Below are 19484 nucleotides of genomic sequence, written 5' to 3'. Positions count from 1 at the left end.
TCCAGTTCTAAATGTGAACATCCACACATGCAGAAATGCCAGAGGAAGGCTGCTTGTGCTACTTTAGTTTGACTTCCTTGCACCATGATACCAGCTTTTAAAGTGTAGGGCATGGGCATGACAACAGTGTGGCCTGGGATCCCTAAAATGGCACTTTGTCTTGTCTTCACACATTCTGTTGATGGACCAGTTCAGGTCTGGAGGCAGTCTAAACACATTAATGAGCCCCCAAAAAAGAAAAAAAGAAACATAAACAGGCAGGTCCATTTCTGAACTCAAGATGACTGATCTGCAGAAAGTGCACTTATATCGTCATGCCCTTGTGAAACTGGAAACCCACCGTAGCACTTTGGCTATCTGTTAAATTTAATTTTGTTTTCTCAAGGAGATTTGTTTCATACAAGGTGAATCTGAGCTGTAGAATTAGTCCATCCAACCATCCATCTATCTCCACATATATCTATCTTCAACTTCTTTATATACATCTATCCTTTCTCATTCACTGCACAGGACTGCTGTTCAGTATTTTGAAGTCTGTCAGCTAGCTAGTTACTGAGCAGCTGTTCAGCAGATCCTCACAGCTCTGTGCTTGGCCCCAGGCCTTCCTTCCTACACAGTATTCAACCCCTGCTATGAATATGAATTTATTATTATTTCCTCATCTGCTTTTCTAAGGTCCTTCCCAGTAGAGCATTTGAGAGGTTCACAGAGCTGAGTAACAGCATTTTCACAGTGCTCATGTTGTCCTCATTTTAGCAAGGGAATGGTGAGGCATAGAAAAGATGTTCAAAACTGTTTACTAATCTTGGATGCCTAATACGAGATGCCATGAGCTTGGCTGCTCTATTTTCTTGTTTTCTCAAAGTATTTAACATGATGTAGGACATTCGATGTTCCTGTCAACTTCAGATGCAAGTAGAGGCACACAGCCTTTGCCAAGGAAATCTCAGATCTCACACCGAGCACAAGGGAAAAGAGGAACAGGGCCATAAGGCTTCATCTGTATTGGTAAAGTAACACGGCTCTGGATATTAGCTCAAGCACCGTACCATAACTGTCTCTTGGTTTTTTTCTTTTAATGTTTGTACGACACTGACTGTACTTGAGCCTATGCCAGTTATCTCCCTGCTGGACAATGCTTGGACATGACGATGACAAGGGCCAGGGACTGTTCCCAGTCAGCAATGTAGACAAAGCCACCTTCTTTTGAGGGCTGAGAGGTTAGCCATACAGATGCAAGTCATGTTGTGCAATTTCTATTCAGAGTCCGGCCTATTTGCTAGTATAGAAGTAGCCTAGGAGATTTTTATTAAGGAAGTCTGTGATCTATGATTTACTCAGCATGACTGGAATGTTATGGCAGAAATAGAGATCACATCCAGTTCTCCAAGGCGGCATTTGGTTGTGTAACTACAAAATCATCCTTACCCTGCCTTGTTTACTGACCATATTCCAACATTTGTAACAATGAGTTCAATGTGTGGCCATCTCCCTCACTCTGTTATGCATTCCCAAAACACATTCATGCTTTATAGTAATTAAAGAAGGATACCATGAAAAAGGAAAATACAGAAATGTGTAATTAGAAGCAATGCCATAATGCATATATAAAATATAGAATTAAAGTTTCAGAGATAACATCAGTTCTTGCATTTTCTAATTCCTGAGTGGTTCACTTTACAATCTTCTCATTCTTTTAACGTATTGGTGCATCTGATATCCTCACTTATCAAGTAAGCAAACCAAAAGTAATGCCTGGATGGGGATTTCAGATAGTATATATTGCCATCCTCAAAGGTTATCATCAGGATAACAGCTTGCAGATCCAACATAAAAATAGGTACCTTTCTTAAGCATTCCACATTTCCTCCATCCTAAATCCCCAGTCAAATTCAACATCATCTTATATCCAGGCCACACTTCCCCAATCTTCGTCAGTTATAYATTCATATGTATGTACATAAATGTATATACATATACATGTATATACTTCTCCAGTAACTAATATGTCTGCAGATGATCAAAAACAGTGAAAAGAACACTGAATTAAGAATGCCTAAGAGTAGTTTAAAGATGACTGTATAGGAGTTGCAGCCTAGTATTAAGTAGAAAAAGGTTTTGAGGAAATGATACAGTGCTCATTATTAGTTCGCAGTTAATTTCTATAAATGTGTTATTAAAAGCTAGATGGAACAAGGATCAAATAAAACCTATGATCARAAAGCTCCTATATTAAACCCTATGAAGATGTGTTCATATTATATTCTCTCCATTTTTAATCTTTAAGGGATGAGCGTATAATCATGGGGAATCATGAGTGTTYAGCGGAAAACAGGGCTTTACAGTTATGACCAATTACTTTAGTTTGGGATTGTCCATCATAACTTGTGACAGTCACTTTTTCTGTCTGTTCATAGACTCATAGCACCATTCAGGTTGGAAGGAACCACATGATGTCTCTAGCCTCACCTCCTGGACTGCCTGCCCAAAGCAGAGGCAGCTATTGAGTCAGATCCCAGTGTTGCTCAGGGCTTTACTCAGTCAGGTCGTTATTCAGCAAAGGAAGGTAAACGTTTCCTTAATTGACTGGCTGTGGTCCTATTATTGCAGCTCAGGATGCTCTTGTAGAACTGTGCCACTTTTCASCTGGTGAGCATTTGGCCCCTTGATATTCAGCCAGGCATATTTATCATTATGACAGAGAGGTCTCTTTTACCTTTGGTCTACTTCATAAAAGTAGCTACTGTCATTGGTTACTTCACAGGCAACAGATTTAACCCATTTTTGGCCTTATAAATCTCATTGTATTTTGACAATTTAAAGGTGAAAATATATGATTGCCCTAAARACAGCTCACTAATCTCCCTTTAAAACCCTTCACCAGAGTAGAGGTTTTCAAGAATTGGTCTGGCCCGTTGTATGCCTCCTGAGGTGGCTGAAAAGGCTGCATAGGAGTCATTCTGTTACTGGGCTTTTAAAAGCACTCGTGAGAGAAGAAGTTGCATTTTTTGAGGTGGCGTATATTATTACCCCACCCCTTCCAATCGAGATTCTTGCCCAAATTTTCAATAACCACCATGTCTTTTTGAGGTCTTAAGGTTTTTTTAACCAAAGCCATTTTCATAAATATATTTTCCAGTGATATTTCTGCTTCCCTAATTTCAGTAGTTAAAATGCAAGTGTGTTTTTCTATCTCCCATCTGAGTCTGGAGCAGGAGTTCAAGAGGTTATTGAACAGAGGCCGCTGAAGCCAGAATTAGATCAGACTTAGGCAATATCTGTGGCGTGATCCAGATCCTACCAACTAAATATGATTCTTCTCAGGAGCTACAGAAGGCTGTTCACTGGGCTTCACAGAGATCTCCAGGATTCAGGGTGTTCCTTTGAAAGAAGTTAATGGTGAATGATTTGGTTGCAAAGCTAGATGAATTTATCTGCAGCTACATGATAATATGGAAATGTTTTATTCTTAGTGATGCTGATAACAAAAGAAGCCAGCTGATCATCTCTTTCTCCATTATGGGTAATTGAAAGAATAGTGGTTTTACAYTGACACTGAAAAGACCACAGATAGAGCAGCTGGTTGGATCTGGATCAGCAACCTTACCTGAGGGCTCTTCCACTTTAGAACGTACTTCTGTAAATCCTTGCATTCTCCTGTTGGTATCCAGTATAATTTAGTGCCAGTTCACAACCTTCTGATGTAAGTATTAAGGGATTTTCTCTTTTCTTTTTCTTCTCATAAGATGCACTGCATATAAGGAGGTTTTTCCTTGTTGATTTTAATTTTTTGTTTTATTAGCTGTTTTCTTCAGACAGTGGCCCACATATAAAGTAATGTATTGGTTTGAAAAGCATGGCCAAAAGCTTTTCGTCACTGTTTCTGGCTTCTGAAACAGAATTTCTGGACAGTACCATCAGAGAAGCTCTGAGTCTTTCTATATGTCTATTCGGTTGCCCCACTCTACCCAAAGTGAGGTATACAGGATATAAAGGGAAGAGATAGTTAGTTTCCATCTAAGTAATGATTAGCAGGAGCAAGCCGAGGATTCTGTACTCTACTATATCAAGAACTGATCTATTTTAGAGACTCCCTGGAATGAAGGAACTGATAAAAATCATCTTTATTGGTAGTAGAATTTACAGTGCACCTCCTCAATTTGTTGTAATTTTTCTTTTTTTTTTTTTTTTGTCTTGTTTTTTGGTCTTGTTTAAGTCAGGAAGGAATTCACCTCCCACCACAAAACAGTATCAAAAGAAAGGTGATCTTCTATGATGCACATCTCTAATAGACCAGAATCTGTATTCTGTATTCAGAATGTATTCAGAATTCTGTATTCTTAAGTAGCTTCTTTATCAAAGGCCAACAAACTAAGTAGGGTCCCAGAGAGAACCTGAGAGCAGCACAAATGACGATTAAGGTGAGAAATAGAGTGGCACTTGTCTGGAGAGACCTTCAGTAGATATTTTCATTCTTTCTGTACTGTGCAATTTCAACAAAACTGCTAAAACAGTATCTTTCATCTTTATTCTGCAACACTCTCAATGTATCTTTAATTTCTTAGGTCTCACTCATACTTGAGTTAAACTTACATTAAGCCTGATCATTGTTTTGGTTTTACACCAGAAGAAGAACTTAGCTACTCAAAATTTCATCTGTTCCCCCATAAACCGTATATTAATGTATCAAGACCTCAGACACTGACAATGTAAACCAATTCTCAGAAAGCAATTCAAGAAGAAAAGTTCCTTCTGTTTCTGAAGGCAGTTAGGAAATTGCTTCCATTCTAATTATCACCTAAAAAAGGACCAAACTTAGCTACAGATGACTCCCCACCAGCTAGCTTTTCCCTGCAAGAGAAATAATCATCAGCTGGATTTGAACATGGTACTTCTCTTAGATGAACCACAGTGCTTCTTGTTTACAGCAGACCTGTATATATACTGCTCCATCATTTGATTCATGGGTTTCCCAAAAACTGGTTGAAACCTAGATCCTTCACTTATCTACCTATTCATTGGATGACTTCAGCTCCTGTCTCACCTAATGGGTAGACTCACCATGTGCAGCCCAAGGAAAATAGTTGCTTGTTAGATTAGCTCTGATCATGGGAAAAAGAGAAGTTGTTAATATTAGCTCAGTTCCTAGGATGAGAAATCTGTTGTAGTTTTCCATGTCGGAATTTTATTTCTCCTTTTTCTCATTTTAGAGAAAGGTGATCCTGATCAGGAGCCCTCGTTACAGACTGGTTATGGCTCAGCCTGTTTCTATAAATGTATGAGTCACAATTCCGTATCTGGCCATGCAATAATTTAAAATGTTCAAATTCTGGTCTAATATTGAATCTTAAACATGTACTTTCAATGTGAGTCATGAGAGTAATTGCAATATGAAAGAACAGATTGTGAAAAAGAAGAATCATTGGAAGAAATATCCTTATTGGTTTGAACCATCATAATCAGTGTCAGCCTCTACAGCCCTCAAACTTCTTCACAGAAGGCCTGCTTCTTTGAGGCAGTATCTGGAGAGCATCCAACTGGCTGTGCGTGATAACATGGACCACTTCTCTGCCCATTCATGCTCACACTGCATCAATGTACGGAAGTACTTGCATGCACAGGAAGACAGGAAGGTGACATCAGGAAGATGCTCTTGTATTTCTAGCTACCTTCTGCACTGGATGTTCTGACCTTTAGAGAAAGTTAATCATGCCATCTACTTTCACTCTTCATTTAATCTCCCCTTCCCATCTGTTCAGTTTCTCTCAGCTGGAAGCAAGATGAAGAACGAGTACTAGTCAGCTGTCTCAGTGGTCTGCAGCCCACACTTTGGGGCCATTTATTATAAGGCATTAACATCAATTGTCACCTCTATCATGACTGTTACTGCAGTCCATGCCAGATTAGTAGGCAAGAACTGACTTTCTAAATACCTGTGTGAAATGAGCGCTAGACATACAGATAGACAGATTGGCAATATCAGAAGGGGCCATTCTCATCCTTTGGTCTGAAATGCTAGATAACATATGCCAGACACCTAAGCTYATATGTCAAGTTCAAACCTTCTGATTGAGTCATAGTGTCCATTTTAGGAAATCTTTTAATCAAGATTTCATGTGATAAGTATTCTACCCCTATTGCTAAACAAAATGTTCCAAAATAGTTAATTACCTTCACTATTAAAAAAAAATGCAGACTCAGGGTCTTTTTTCCATTTTGAATTTGTCAAATGTCTGCTTCCATCCAGTAAAACTCATCAAGCTCTTTTTTTTTCTAAATTAAAAAAGTCAGTCTGTTACTAAGCCCTTTAAGTAGTTCAGCATTGCGCTGAGAGCTCATTTATTTGGCTGTTATCATGACCCCTCTGTTCTTTTTAAAGGCATTGTTTTCTAATGAAGAATTCTCTTTTTTATGAGGAATAAAAAATGCCCACCTGTTTTTTCCTTTAGATACAGAATTTTGAATTTGGTTGAGTTAAAATGAATATTGTTTAACTGAATCCAACCTCCCCATTGACCTAGGTCAGGCTGACTTACTTCTTTCATTTTTTATCACTCCACTATTTTTTTGTATGATTGGCAAATTCTACTAGCAATTACTTTAGATATCTTAAAGGAAATGTTAGAGATACTGAATAGCACAGAACTTTCAGCATTTTCCTGGAGAAGCCTACTAGAAACTCTTCCATATTTATTATAAGTGACAATTTACAGCTATTTTGGGTGATATACAAGTTAGTTTTTAAGGAATTTAATGATGTCACTTGCTTTCATTTTTTTTAAAGAGGGACTCTGTCAAATACTCTAGAGAAGTTTAAGTATACTCTTTGACAACTTACTTGATTATCCAAACTTACAATTTCATAAAAGTAGGTTGATTTGACAGAAACTATTTTCCATTCAATCATGCTGATTAGTGTTAATTCTACATTTTAAAATTCTTTACCATATAATCTCATATCAATATTTTCATAGTTTTTACTTAGATTTATGAAAGATTAACAAAGTTTACCAGGTTATCTGGTTTACATCTTTAGAAATTAATAATAGATTTTTTTTCAGGAAAACGTGAAGCTTTTTTAATATTCCATTAATTTCTAAAATGAGCATTAATGGTTAAGCAAATTTCTTAGCTCATTCTTTGAATATTCTTGGGTTCCAATTATCTCATCCAACACAAAGTGAAATATTTAATAGCAGTTGTTTAGCATAGTCATCAGTTACTGACTGTTCAGACATTACAAAATGGGTGGATGGATGGATGGATGGGATGGATAACTGGATACACGAMTCTCACTAGGACATGATTAAACATCAGTGGAAGGTTAAATATTCCAAAAAAATCATCCAATCCTATTAGACACTGGAAAATAGCTGAAATGCTGTGCCCTTGATCTGTAGACATATTCCTTTATTGAGTATTCCGGTACTCATAAATCACCTTACAATACAATACCTTCCAATGCACACATACATTATAGAGCTACTTACATACAGATTGTATCCTGAAATTCTTTACAGCATTAAAAAAATTGCAAGACAGCAGCTAGTACATCGTGTAAAGAACATAGCAAGGTAAAGACCTTGCAAGGCAATTAAAGGAAAACCTCTATTCTCTGATAACACTAATAAACTTGGGAAGAGAGAAACTGAGCAGTCCTAGAAATGAAATGGACTGAGGTAGCAGGGAAGTACCAAGAGGGGTGGGAGGTCAGCTCCCAATGTTGTCGGGGGAGGAAGGGAAGAAGGGTGGGAGCTTTTCCCCAGTGCTCTTCTTGCGGGAGAGACAGCGCCTGTGATGTGAGCACCTCCTCATTGCCATCCCAGCAGAAAATGCCTCCCTGCAATTCCTAGGTCTCACCCTTCGTTGATTTAGTAACAAAGGCAAGGAAGCCATGCTCCAAGGGGACAGTTGCATTAATAACTAATTGCTTAATTACTAATACAGATGCTGGGAAGGAGTGGGGCCTGTGGTCTAACCAATTGCCAGTGCTTTCTACAGCTCTCTCCTGTCTTTGTTGTCTGGTCATCTTACCACCTCAATAACTATGCTGTGGACCTGAAGGAGGCAAGGGGCATGGACTTCTTCTGTGCTAGTTACCCAGCCCATGTGTGCAGAAAGACCTTTCCTTCTCTTTCACTGCATAGGAATTTACCTTCCATAGGCTGAGAGGCAGATCCTGTAGAGTACAGTATTTATCTTTTCTGATCTGCCCCTTTCACTCTAGTGAGACCAGCATGGATTGAATGACAAGAGAGAAAAGTTCTGAAGAATGAGATCCTCTACTTAGCTAGGGACATTCAATACCAGATCAGTAAGATCATGGCAGTCAGACAAATGGACTGACAGCCAGAACCAGAAAAATCTAGCCCTGGCCTAAGGAAGCCAGTAAGCACCAATGTCTATTCATTTCTGTTGTAATCTCTTGCAGAGTGGGTTGCTGTGATTGTAGTTTTGTGTAGCAAGCATGAGGCCAGTAAGCCCTTAAAATTTCATAATTTTAAGAAAATTAACTATTTTTCTCTTTGAAGATCCTACTTTCCTTTCTATTGCCCGAGACCAGCCTAGTTACATAAGTGGACATGTGGTGGGACCATCTGCCCCCAGATACTGGGGTCTTTGGATTAAAAATTTGCATTTAGACCTATCATTGGCCATACTCTTGAATGCTGATTTGGAGGATCTTCAGTGCAAGTTACCAAGCTCTGGGCTCCATCCAGAGGAAGATTTCTGTTAAAGAGAGGCAACATGTTATTCCAACCTGGTAGAAGATTATCAAAATGTTGTTCTACATGTCAACTGCTAATTCTTCTTGCAGCATGCAAAGAGAGACAGAAAACTCACAAAGCCCAATTTTGGATCCATGGGAACTTAATGATATAGTCATTGAGGAACGTACTTAGTGCAGAAATGAATTCATGGCTGTGCAGAGCCACTACTCACTGTGAGTGAAAAGTTTACAGTCTCAAAGTAGTCTTCAGACACACTCAGAAATAGCTTACTAATCCCCTTCTTTATCATTTCAGTTGATTAAAACTGAAGAACAGCCCTTGAATTGAGTCCTTAGTTACATAAAACCATTGGTACTCATGCCACTGTCATGAGGAAGGCATGAAGCTCCCTTAGCATGTTCCACTACCAAGACTTTCCGTGGAAGAAATGAGAAGTCAGGCCAAAGTTCCCTCCAAGATACTGTCCCAGTTTCTGCCTACTGATCATTTCACTATCAYGCAGAGAAGAGCAGGTCAGGAAAGGCCATAGAGTCTAATGTCAACCTTTTCAGGAGGATACTCTGCAGAACCAGGAAGATTAGATGCCCTGAGCTGCAATCTTAGCAGATTTCTTGATTCTTTGCTGCTTTGATAAATCATTTATTAGAACAGCCTTTTTACATAATCCCTGGGGGAGAAAAAAAAAACATAAAATAGATTTATCACAAAACCCTGTCCTCCTACCAACCATCTTCAGACCAGGACATATATTTCTCTGATTATTAATTAACTGATGCACAGAAACAGCTTCAAGCCTTTTAACCTCTCCCTTTCTTTTTTGTCCTTCAAGAGTGTAGATGACAATGCAGGGGTAGTGTTCAAAACAGACACAGCTTCTTGAGCAGCTAAAGTAGTAGCATCATGCTTTGTGCCCTATAGCCGTGAATCCAAACATTAAAGCCAATAAGAAAACAGGTATTTAAGCTATTCTTCCAGGACACACATGCCATTCTTAGTCATACCTGTTTAAATATGGTGTAGCACCACTAATGTTGCAGATGTTGACCTGGAGAAAAAAAGCTGGTTAACTGTCAATAGTGAATATAACAAAAATCTGCCTGTGGTGGCAGTCATATAATCCACTAGTAGATATTTCACCTGAAAAGGGAAAAGCATATGATATTGTCAGCTCTGGTTGTCTGTCAGTCTGCCTGTCACTGTGACATCTCAACTCTCAGAATAAGCCATAGCTTTTCTTATTTTTGGAGTCCATTCAGATACCTTCAACAACATTAAATACAACTGCACATAAGTAACATGAAAGGGGAGAGCTGAATGCACCAACAATTTCTGAGCAGGTCCTCTGAAACTAGAACGGTCAAATAAAGCTAGAAACATCAGCTGTTCTTTCCCTATGATGTGCTCCCAAGGAAAATGCACAATTATTGGCCTCCTCCTTCACTATCCCCAGCAATTCTGGCCCCTCTGCCCTCAGCTGCTAGCTAGTAAAAGGTTTTATATTGCAGCAGTGGAGATCAGGACAACTAAGAGACAAAAAAATTAAATAATCCAAACCCAGTCCAAATCTGCAGGCAACTGATACAGCAGTAGCATCAGGGCGCAACTCCCTGCTTCATTATCCTGTGGTCTAAATGAAATATAATGAGCAAATGCACTTTTAATCTCTTTTATTAGTCCCATTTGTTAAAATGTTGTGTTATTTACAGCTTTGCACTGAGTGAAGAAATGGAGTTAGAATTCCATCTTAAGAGCAAAGTGATAGTAAAAACTAGTGTAGCTTTGTGAGCTTCTTTAAAGGAAGGATTCTTGTATTGGTATGACTATATCAGCAACGCATCGCCAGGGCTTATCATCTGATTAAAGGTCTAGTCCCTGAAAAAGTGGACAAATAATAGACTTCCCATCAACACTGCCAGTGTTTCTGGTGAGGTTTGCATATGTTATGCATATGAGTTTGAATCAGCAACATCACTCTGGGGAGTGAATCACCCAGACAGCAGTCACTTCAGGAAATCTTACCTGGAGAAGTCAGTCCCAACTGTAGAACCAGATAAATCCTGTGTTATAGTTACCTTGGTTTAAGCGAGGTATGTAGCTTCATTGCAGTGAGCGTTAGTTCCTGTTATTACAGTGTGATTCATTTGGGCATAGCTAGGCACACCCCAAAGGAAGAGAAAAATTGAGTCCTACACTCTATTGACTATTGGCTAGACCTCCATTGATTAGTTTAGGATTCCAGTCTGATCTGCTCACAAGTAGATGTACGTGTAGATATACCCTCGACATGCACACTTAGTCAGTAGAAGACACACTGCCACAGGATCATTTAAAAGAGTAGAAATTGAACTTCAGGGGCAAATTAGGTTCTCTAAAGGCATAATGTAAGCAATTATCCAACTTCAGCCAACCTAGCTTTGATATTTGGTAGTTGTGTCTGTATCAGTAAAATAAACATACCTGGCACTTTTCTCTACCACTGAGGCCAGCTGGCAAAGAATGACCCACACCCAAACTATTAAATTCCCTTACTTTTCAGAATATTGTGACCATGTCCAAGCTAACTACTGAAAATGGCCCCCATCCTTTGCTAATACTCAAACTGTGCCCAGGAACTGTTTGGAGCTAGGCACAAGCCAAAACTATGTCAAGGACCTTCCTAAAAATTTAATGGTGKAGATGATTGGGCTACAGTGCCAGTGAAATTTCCCTGGCACTGTTTTAATTTCCTGATATAGATGTAGCAGATATGTCTTGGGTAGGAGTATTAACAGTCCAGAGGTGATTTTAAAAAGAACTATCTTTCACTATGATCTATATTCAAACATGTCAGGTAACTAGACAGCAAATTTCAAGTTCAAATCAAGTCRGGCACTTCCAGTGGTGCTTCCGGCAGCATTTAAAGACTAAACCTACTCAGGCAAAATCAGTAATTGCTTGTTTGTTCCATTGCTGAGATCAAGCATAGGATCTTGTTGACTGATAGATTATTCAACTAGCCAGACATAAATTGGGAACATTACCAGATGTTTACTGGCTAATAAGATATTGCAAAAGCAGGTCCATTGCTATTTAATAACACCCCAGATCATTACTCACCATTACTCTCCAGTTTTCTGTCCAGTGATTGATGACTCCTGTGAGGCTTGAACAACTCATTTGCTTACATCTTCAGAGCTGCAGTACTGGTGCATCTTCGTCCAGGGGGCTGGTAGGATAACACCATAGAGAATCAATTGCTTGGAACTTTGGCTTCAAGAGGAGAGGAAGAAGAGGGATGCGTGCTTATTCTATAGGTTTCCCTTTTGAAGCTGCACCTGCCACACTCAGTAAACCTATTGTTTCACCTTGGTTAAGATTATCAGTTTTTTGACCTCATAAACCTATGTTATTAGCCAAAGGCAGGGAGTACAGCTTTAAGATAAGAGTGAGAAGACGTGTCTTTTCATATATGTGTATGCATGTGTATGTTTGTCTTTTTCAAATGCAGTCTGTCATGTATCATTGTGACACTTGCTTTCCAGGATGAACTAAACCAGAGAGGAGGTGATGCTGAATGCAGTCATGGTACAGCAGCTCAGGGCCGTAAACCACGTCCTGTGCTGTTGTCAGGAACAGGTGTACCACTGGCAGCAAATGTTCAGCATTAGCTTTTTGAGGGGCTGCCTCAAACTGCCTCTTCATTTCAGCCTCTTTATCAAGAGACATCAGGTTCCAGAGGATGATTTGTGCTGCCAGAGCTTTGCAGAGTTAGGAAAACAGATGGCTTYGTCTGGACTGCAGACTGGTCCAGGCTAGTCTTACCTGGTGTTTGTGCTCAGAGATGTTGTTGGCACATGAGGACATTTCTGGCAAAGGTAGCAGAAGCACTTCTTATACAATGTGTTGGCCCCTTGCCTCACACATCTCTCAATCCCACAGTCACTCCAGCTAAATGCATGTACAGTCTGGGCAAGGGAGTTCCTGGAGCTAACATAGGAAAAACAAACAAACAAAAACTTCCTYGAAGTTGAGTGAGTTAGATGAATTGACTTCTGCTTGAGTCTGACCTGTGTTGGCTCTGTTGATCCTCAAATGGCAGCTCTTCCACTGAGAAAAAGAATGKCATCTTAGATAGCCTGTAGGTACAATATTCAATCACTAAGGGTGTTTTTATTGCTGGATACTCTCCATGGTTGATTGGTTGATGTGCTGGTAAGGTATGAAACTACTTATGGAAACCATGTTAGGAAAGCACTAGAGTTAATCTTTCTCAGCTGCAGAGTCAACATAAAGAAAAGAATCTGCAGTAATTGCCAGTTAATAAAACTCTTGTATCGCGTCAGTGGCCAAAAATCAAACTATCCATGCCAGTGAATACCCTAACGGAGAACTTATTAAATTCATGTCTTATGTATATTGCCATAATGAGGAAGTAGCAGTAGGTATATCAGGTTCCCTTCTTCGTGAATATTTGAAGGCAAAGGAAAGATTATACTGGTAAGTAAGTGAAGAAGGGCRTAGAAGGAGAGTTACTCCAGTCATGACAGAGGGGAAGAGAACAAGACAGAGAACAAGCGCCTTGAAACCATATGTCACATCTGCTGACACTCAGAGCAAAGGTTACCCCAGTCTTGTGTGTGCTGGTACTATGGCACCAGCATTTGGATTCCCAAGCTTCAGTGTTGTGTCTGAAATGGCATGCAGTGCCTGGGACCCCATGGCACAGCGTCTTGGGATCCCTATCTGTAACAACCCCTCCTACCCTCCGTCCCCCATTGGCAACCATCCTCTCCTCAGTTTCCTACCCACCCTCCCACCCACCTACCTGCTCACTCCCTCCCTACTACCACCCTCACCCCTTTCCCCATGTTCATTCTCAGTGGTCGTTGCATGTATGTGCCTTGGCTCCCTTCAGCTCATTAAGCCCTCTGCCTTGCCTCATGTTTTGACAGGTTTTGTGAGTTTTGACAATCCTGCCAGTGCCCAAGCTGCCATCCAGGCTATGAATGGCTTCCAGATTGGCATGAAGAGGCTGAAGGTGCAGCTCAAGAGGCCAAAGGATGCTAATCGTCCCTACTGAAGAGTTGTAGGAACCGCTGGATACAAAGCACTAGCACAGGTAACTGCATGGGGTGGGGGATGTCAGCTGTGGTCTTAGCCTCTCTTTGTGTTGTAGACTCTTGAAAAGATTCAGCTCTGTGATCCTCTAGCTTCTGCCTTTTTCACTTAGGCTTCTGGCTAGAGCCACACCACACAGACACACACCCACACATAAACCAGGAACTGTTTGTGTGTGTACCTTGTTAGAAAGAGAGGCAGACGGATGCTTAATGAGGGATTGAGCCAAACTCCCCACTCTAATGGCATCTGGCATCTCTAAAAAGTCTTCTTGATCACTAGAGGGAAGCCAACAGCTGTTCCATTACCCCTTGCTCAGCCAAAGAGAAGATTTTTGGTGGCTGAAGAAAATCTGCAATTTTCTGGGATTGGGCTGCAGTTTTATCCCATGTGATTGCGCTGGGACAGTGTCTGTCTCAATAGCTCTGTGTTGCAAATGTTTCAATGCATTCTTCATTCTTCATGCAATATAGTCTGTATCCAGTTTCATCTGAGTTTAGTAACTATGTGTGAATACATCTCCCTKACAATTAAATGACCCCTAATTTCTTTCTCTCTAAGCCCAAGAAATTAATAAAGGAATCCATGCTCATATCTTGCTTAGTTACTGTTAACTCCAGTGTTTAGATAAAACACAAACAAAGCTAAGCAAGCTTTGCTTGAGTGAGGATCTAGAAATATTTGAATGAGTCTCATTGTTAGACTCACTTTGTGATGGTGTTGGAAAGGAGATAGCTTGGTGTTACAAGGAAATTTCTGATGCATGTAACAGTACCAAAAATACCAGAAAAACAAGCTTGTGTCACTGGATTCTCAGCCTTTTCCCAATGACAAAAATGGAGAATAGACACTGAATAATATATTCACAAGTACTTATGTCTTCAGAGTCTAAGCCCCATTTTTAAAGGCYCTGTATTCCTAGGTGCTTAAAATAATCAAAGCACCTATCTCTCACTGTTTTTGCAAATATTTAGGGGTTCAAGACTCTTGATGTCATGGGCTTTCTATGTCTGCACTGTACAGTTACAGCAGAAACGAGAGATATATAAGGTGAAGTTGGATGGCAGTGATGTGTGCTGTGTAAACACACCAGCTTGGCTGGAGTTAACTGGGAGATTCCCTGCACTGCAATACACTGTGTCCTGAATATGGCAGTGACTTCTGATGATGAGGCTTAGAGTTTTAACTCAAATAGTCACCTTTGAATAATACAACTTTGCCACACACCATGACAAAATGACACAAACCATCAGTCAGTTCTCTTTTCAAACAGAACAGTGATAGCATTACAGATAGTGCCCAACTTTTAGCTGCTGAGAGTAAGAAGCATGTTGACAGGTCATGGAGCCAATCTGAATGATACCAAAGATAGAACACTGCTATTCCTGATGATGTTTCCAGGCATATTTTACATTGCATGGTATCACAGATGATAGGTAAACTTCCACCTCCCATGCCATCAAGCATCACTGTTGAGGAAGGATATGAGGACTGGCAAATTACATTTGTWTCAGCACTGGCAAAACCAAATCTGCCCTGCTGAATAGAGCTTGCCATTCGCTGTAATTCGACACTCTCCTTTTATGTTGGGCCCAAAATGTTCAGCCTGTTTTCCAACACTGGTTGGCTTTCCCATTAGATAATTGCTGGAGAAACATAAATATAAAAATGAATGTGTTTGTTACAGAGACAGGAAATTCTCTCTGCTGTCAAAGCCATTCCACACCAGAGATTCTCTAATAAGCCCAGCATTCAAGGTGACCCTAAACTGCCATAAGGAGTTTATATTCCCAAATTTTCCTTCCACTGGGAATTTCTGGATCTGTGGTTTGAGACACAGAGGTGGTTAGGTGGTCTTTCTAGGCCATTATGGCTATAATGTCTAAGACTCAGTGATTCTGATCCAGGCCTTGCTGACCCATCTAAGATTTGGTCAGGACGTCTCCATCTTTAACCTTTCCAAAGAACTGCAAAATGTTCTAATTTTTCAATGATATACATAACATCTTTGAAAATACTTTATTACAGCCTTCAGAGCAGTATCCATTCCACTGAGAATTAAGGATTGATATCAAAATGGTTGAGAAGGAGATACTGCACTGAAGATGACATGGAGCGGATCAAGAAACCTTTCAGTAAACATATTAGGTGCATGTGCTAATTTCAAAGGGGTTTTTAGGATCTCCGTGGCAATAAAGACTCAAGATACAGCCTCCATAGTTTAGTATCTCCTTTACACATGACTATGCAATGATAACAATCAACATGTTTTCCCTCTTCAAATACCTCTTTTCTTTTCCTTGATTATGACAAGGCCTCTTGSAAGCTTGAAACCAATCCATATTGGATTTCCATATCCAAATGCTTTTTTGCTTCATCACACYGGCTTGTTACTGCAGGTTTTGCTCAGAAGTGCTGGGGCAGAGTGGGAGATGCGTGCATGCTATTCTGTTAATACAGGGACTGCCTTTGTTGGAGAGATTTTCAATAACACCTGCAGAGTGATTGGGGAACACAGTTCCACCCAGTTTTGGAAATCTCTTCCTGGTTCACTGGTGCCAAGCAATGGGCTCATATTGTGATGTAGCTGTGATCGTGGAATCTATGCTTGATTCTTATGGTGGTGTAAGAAAGTGCTGGGCTGTAGACTCCTGTATGCTGTTGGAGATTTCCTAGGATCAGTCCACAGTGTTTTGCCTCTTGTGGTTCTTTATGGAGCACTCTACCTCTACCTGTCATCACCAGGCTGACCTTGAGGTCTTAGCATTTTTATTATAAAAAGGTCACTCAGTAATAGGGTTAGAGCTCCCTCCACACTCAAAATAAATTATACAGAAAGAAAACAGCTATAAAATAGCAATAAAATTGCAAATCTCTCTCTCTCTCTGAGCACTTCTTCCCTCTGTTTGTGCAAAGCAGGACAGTCTTGAATAGTTGCCTCTAACTGAGAAATCCTTTAGCTTTCTTAGTTTTCATTTTGATTCTAACTCTCAGCTGTCTTTCAAAATCAGCTCAGCTGTTACTACCAGATCAGTTCCACCCTCTGCTTATAGGTATAGAGGTGTAGACAGTCCCTATCGAAGTGGAAGGAATGCAGCTCAAAGGTCCTTGTTGAATCCCACCTTGGTGAACCTGTCAGAAGAGCCAAAGATCCACCTGTCTTTTAGCAAGAGAGAGATCTGGAAGAAGCTTTGTGTGTGTTGCCTTTCACCTAACAAAAGGGATTAGCCAGGTGCATGTGTTGTCCCAGGAGGGCACCAAAGGAGGGTATCACAAAAAGGATTTAGCAGAGGAAGTAGCTTGCCAAGTTAGAACAGAGAGGATTCTTGGAGGTGGCAATGGAGAGCCAAAAGCTCGGGAGATCCAGCTCCCTCTTTAGCTCATCTGTTTTCTGGTGCTAGGAAACATCTGTACCAGTACCTTACAAACAGACACAGGACTTTTAGTCATGCTCTGRCAAGGCCAGATATGAGGCAACTTCCAGCCAGAGCTGTGCAATAGCAGTCAGCACAGGGCTGGGCCCTCACTAATAAACATTACTTAGAGATGGGTCAGTTGTCTTTGGCTCAGCGCTTTGTATCCCCATGAGTGGTTTGATGTGCAACCTCCAGTCTGCCTCCAAAATACCATATGAAGTCTCTGGTCCAGTCAGTAGACAGCATCATTACTGCAATGAGGAGTTTCTGAAAAATAGTAGGATTGAAGCCAGCTGGGCCCCCTGGTACCACACAGAGTGCTATTGCAAAGCTGGAGAGCTCCCTTAACTGGCAGAAACACAATAACCTCTGTATGTTTTTTAATCTTCTTTTACTTTGGTTGCAGTTCTTCAGGGTACTTATCTCAATTCCAATTTGAAGCATGTGTATAGCCATATTGACATCAGGGCAATTAATCATGTGCTTCAAGAGTATGCTCAAGAAACTTTTTAATTGGGATTTTTCTAAGGAAGAGATTTGTTTTATCAAATTCTTTTCCAAAAATAAGAAGCTGCCAACAAAAACACAAGCAGCACCCAGTTTGATGCAAGCCACCAGAGTATTGTTCCCAAACAAGAAAGAAAGATCTTTACTCAATTTTAATTCTGAATGCACTTTTTTTTTTTTTTTTAATTTATAAATCTCCCTTTTGGGACACAAGCAGTCTAGGCCACAGTGATTTGAAGTCTTTTGTTTTCCTTGGAAGTACTCTGAAGTTGCTGTCAAACACTGAAAGGGTCTCTGTGATGTGGCAGATAAGCCCACAAGCTGCGGTAAACAAGGCTCTGAAGAATTCAAACGGTGAAACACTTCCAAAATGGCTGCCTCTGTTCTCTCTTTTTCTTTCTAATTACAGAAGTAGTTGTAGCAAAAGGCAAGGAGGGTTGGGGGGAGGGAGGAGAAAGTAAAAGAGAGGAGGATCATTTGAGGCAACTCTGCCAAAATCAATATATTCTATTACAAATCCCCCCTCAGGACTAGGAAGCAAGTATTCGGAGGCACTTAATGTGTCTTTCAGATAGTAAATGCATGAAATAAATAATGAAAAAAGTAAGTGCTGAAACCCACAGCTCACTTGAGTGGCCACTCTTCAGAGCTGTTACGTACCATATGGTATGACAAGCTGAAGGCGCACCTTGCCATGCCTTGGGGATGCGTGGAGGAGCCCCTTCAGGCAGCCAACACTGACGTCCCACTAGGACTGATCGCAAGATAAACTCCTCTTCTCCTCCCACCATGCAGAGAGGTATCCGTGTGCTTCTAGCCCCCGAACGGGGTCTAGGAACTAGTTCCCCAATGTCTCACCCATAGTAAGCTAGTAGGAATCTTAATGGAACAATATTGCCTATAACTACCATAATTCACAACTTTTCAGTATTTAGAATTTAACAGATCACCATAGAAGAATCCCACTGATACATCACTAAAAGACATTGCACAGAAGAACAGTGAAGATCCTGTCCATTCCCACTCTGTGGTTCCATTTTGGTGCCTGATCATTAGCAAAGTGTTATTTACCTCCTCAGGGAGTCTGCTCTTGAAGTTTTATTTAAAGTTAGAGTTGGCAGGGGACATTTGGATCCAAGCAGTCTGGAGCACTGGGATGGAACTGAGTGAGATAAAGTGAGTGTGAGGCAGATGAACTGAATGAGGCAAAGTGAGGCAGAATAGGGGAGAAAATGGCCAACAATAAGGGTGGGTTTTTTTTTTTTTTTTCAGTTGTGCTGTAGTCTTCCAAGGGGAGTAGAGGAAAATTATTAAAAGACTGCATGTCCAGGCAACCTACTTCACTAAAATATCAGGGGAAATAACCGTGTTCAAAATCTGCGTACAGAGAAAAGATGTTCAGATCCTTCTTTACAGTGCTGCAAAAGTGTGCTGATGTGGTTTATTGTAGCTTGTATTGCAGCTGGCTGGAACAAGTGATATTTTTCAGATAGGAAATGTCATTTTTTCCATTGGAATGTATTGGTTACCAAACTGGAAAACATTGCATTTTTCTCATTATCTGTTCCGTGATAAGAGAGAAAAAAGAAAAGAAGAAAAAAGAAGAAAAAAGAGAAGAGAAGAGAAGAGAAGAGAAGAGAAGAAAAAGAAGAAGAGAAGAGAAGAGAAGAGAAGAGAAGAGAAGAGAAGAGAAGAGAAGAGAAGAGAAGAGAAGAGAAGAGAAGAGAAGAGA

At 40.3% G+C, this 19484-nt stretch overlaps 1 protein-coding gene across 1 annotated transcript in view; it reads left to right on the top strand.

The window, feature by feature from the left end:
* Positions 1–19484, top strand: part of CELF4 (CUGBP Elav-like family member 4) — a 710880-nt gene that overhangs the window by 671452 nt on the left and 19944 nt on the right. Inside the window, exon 12 of the mRNA XM_085321945.1 lies at positions 13664–13830. Within this exon, the coding sequence (XP_085178071.1) occupies positions 13664–13791 (128 nt within the window). The 3' untranslated portion in view covers positions 13792–13830. The remainder of the gene's footprint in view (positions 1–13663; positions 13831–19484) is intronic.

The sequence above is a fragment of the Rhea americana genome, unplaced genomic scaffold (genome assembly GCF_003343005.1).
Source record: "Rhea americana isolate MKP2758 unplaced genomic scaffold, rheAme1 scaffold_73, whole genome shotgun sequence".
NCBI classification, from domain to species: domain Eukaryota; kingdom Metazoa; phylum Chordata; class Aves; order Rheiformes; family Rheidae; genus Rhea; species Rhea americana.
The sequence above is the reverse complement of the archived record's forward strand: the minus strand, read 5'-3'. Positions and strand labels throughout refer to the sequence as shown.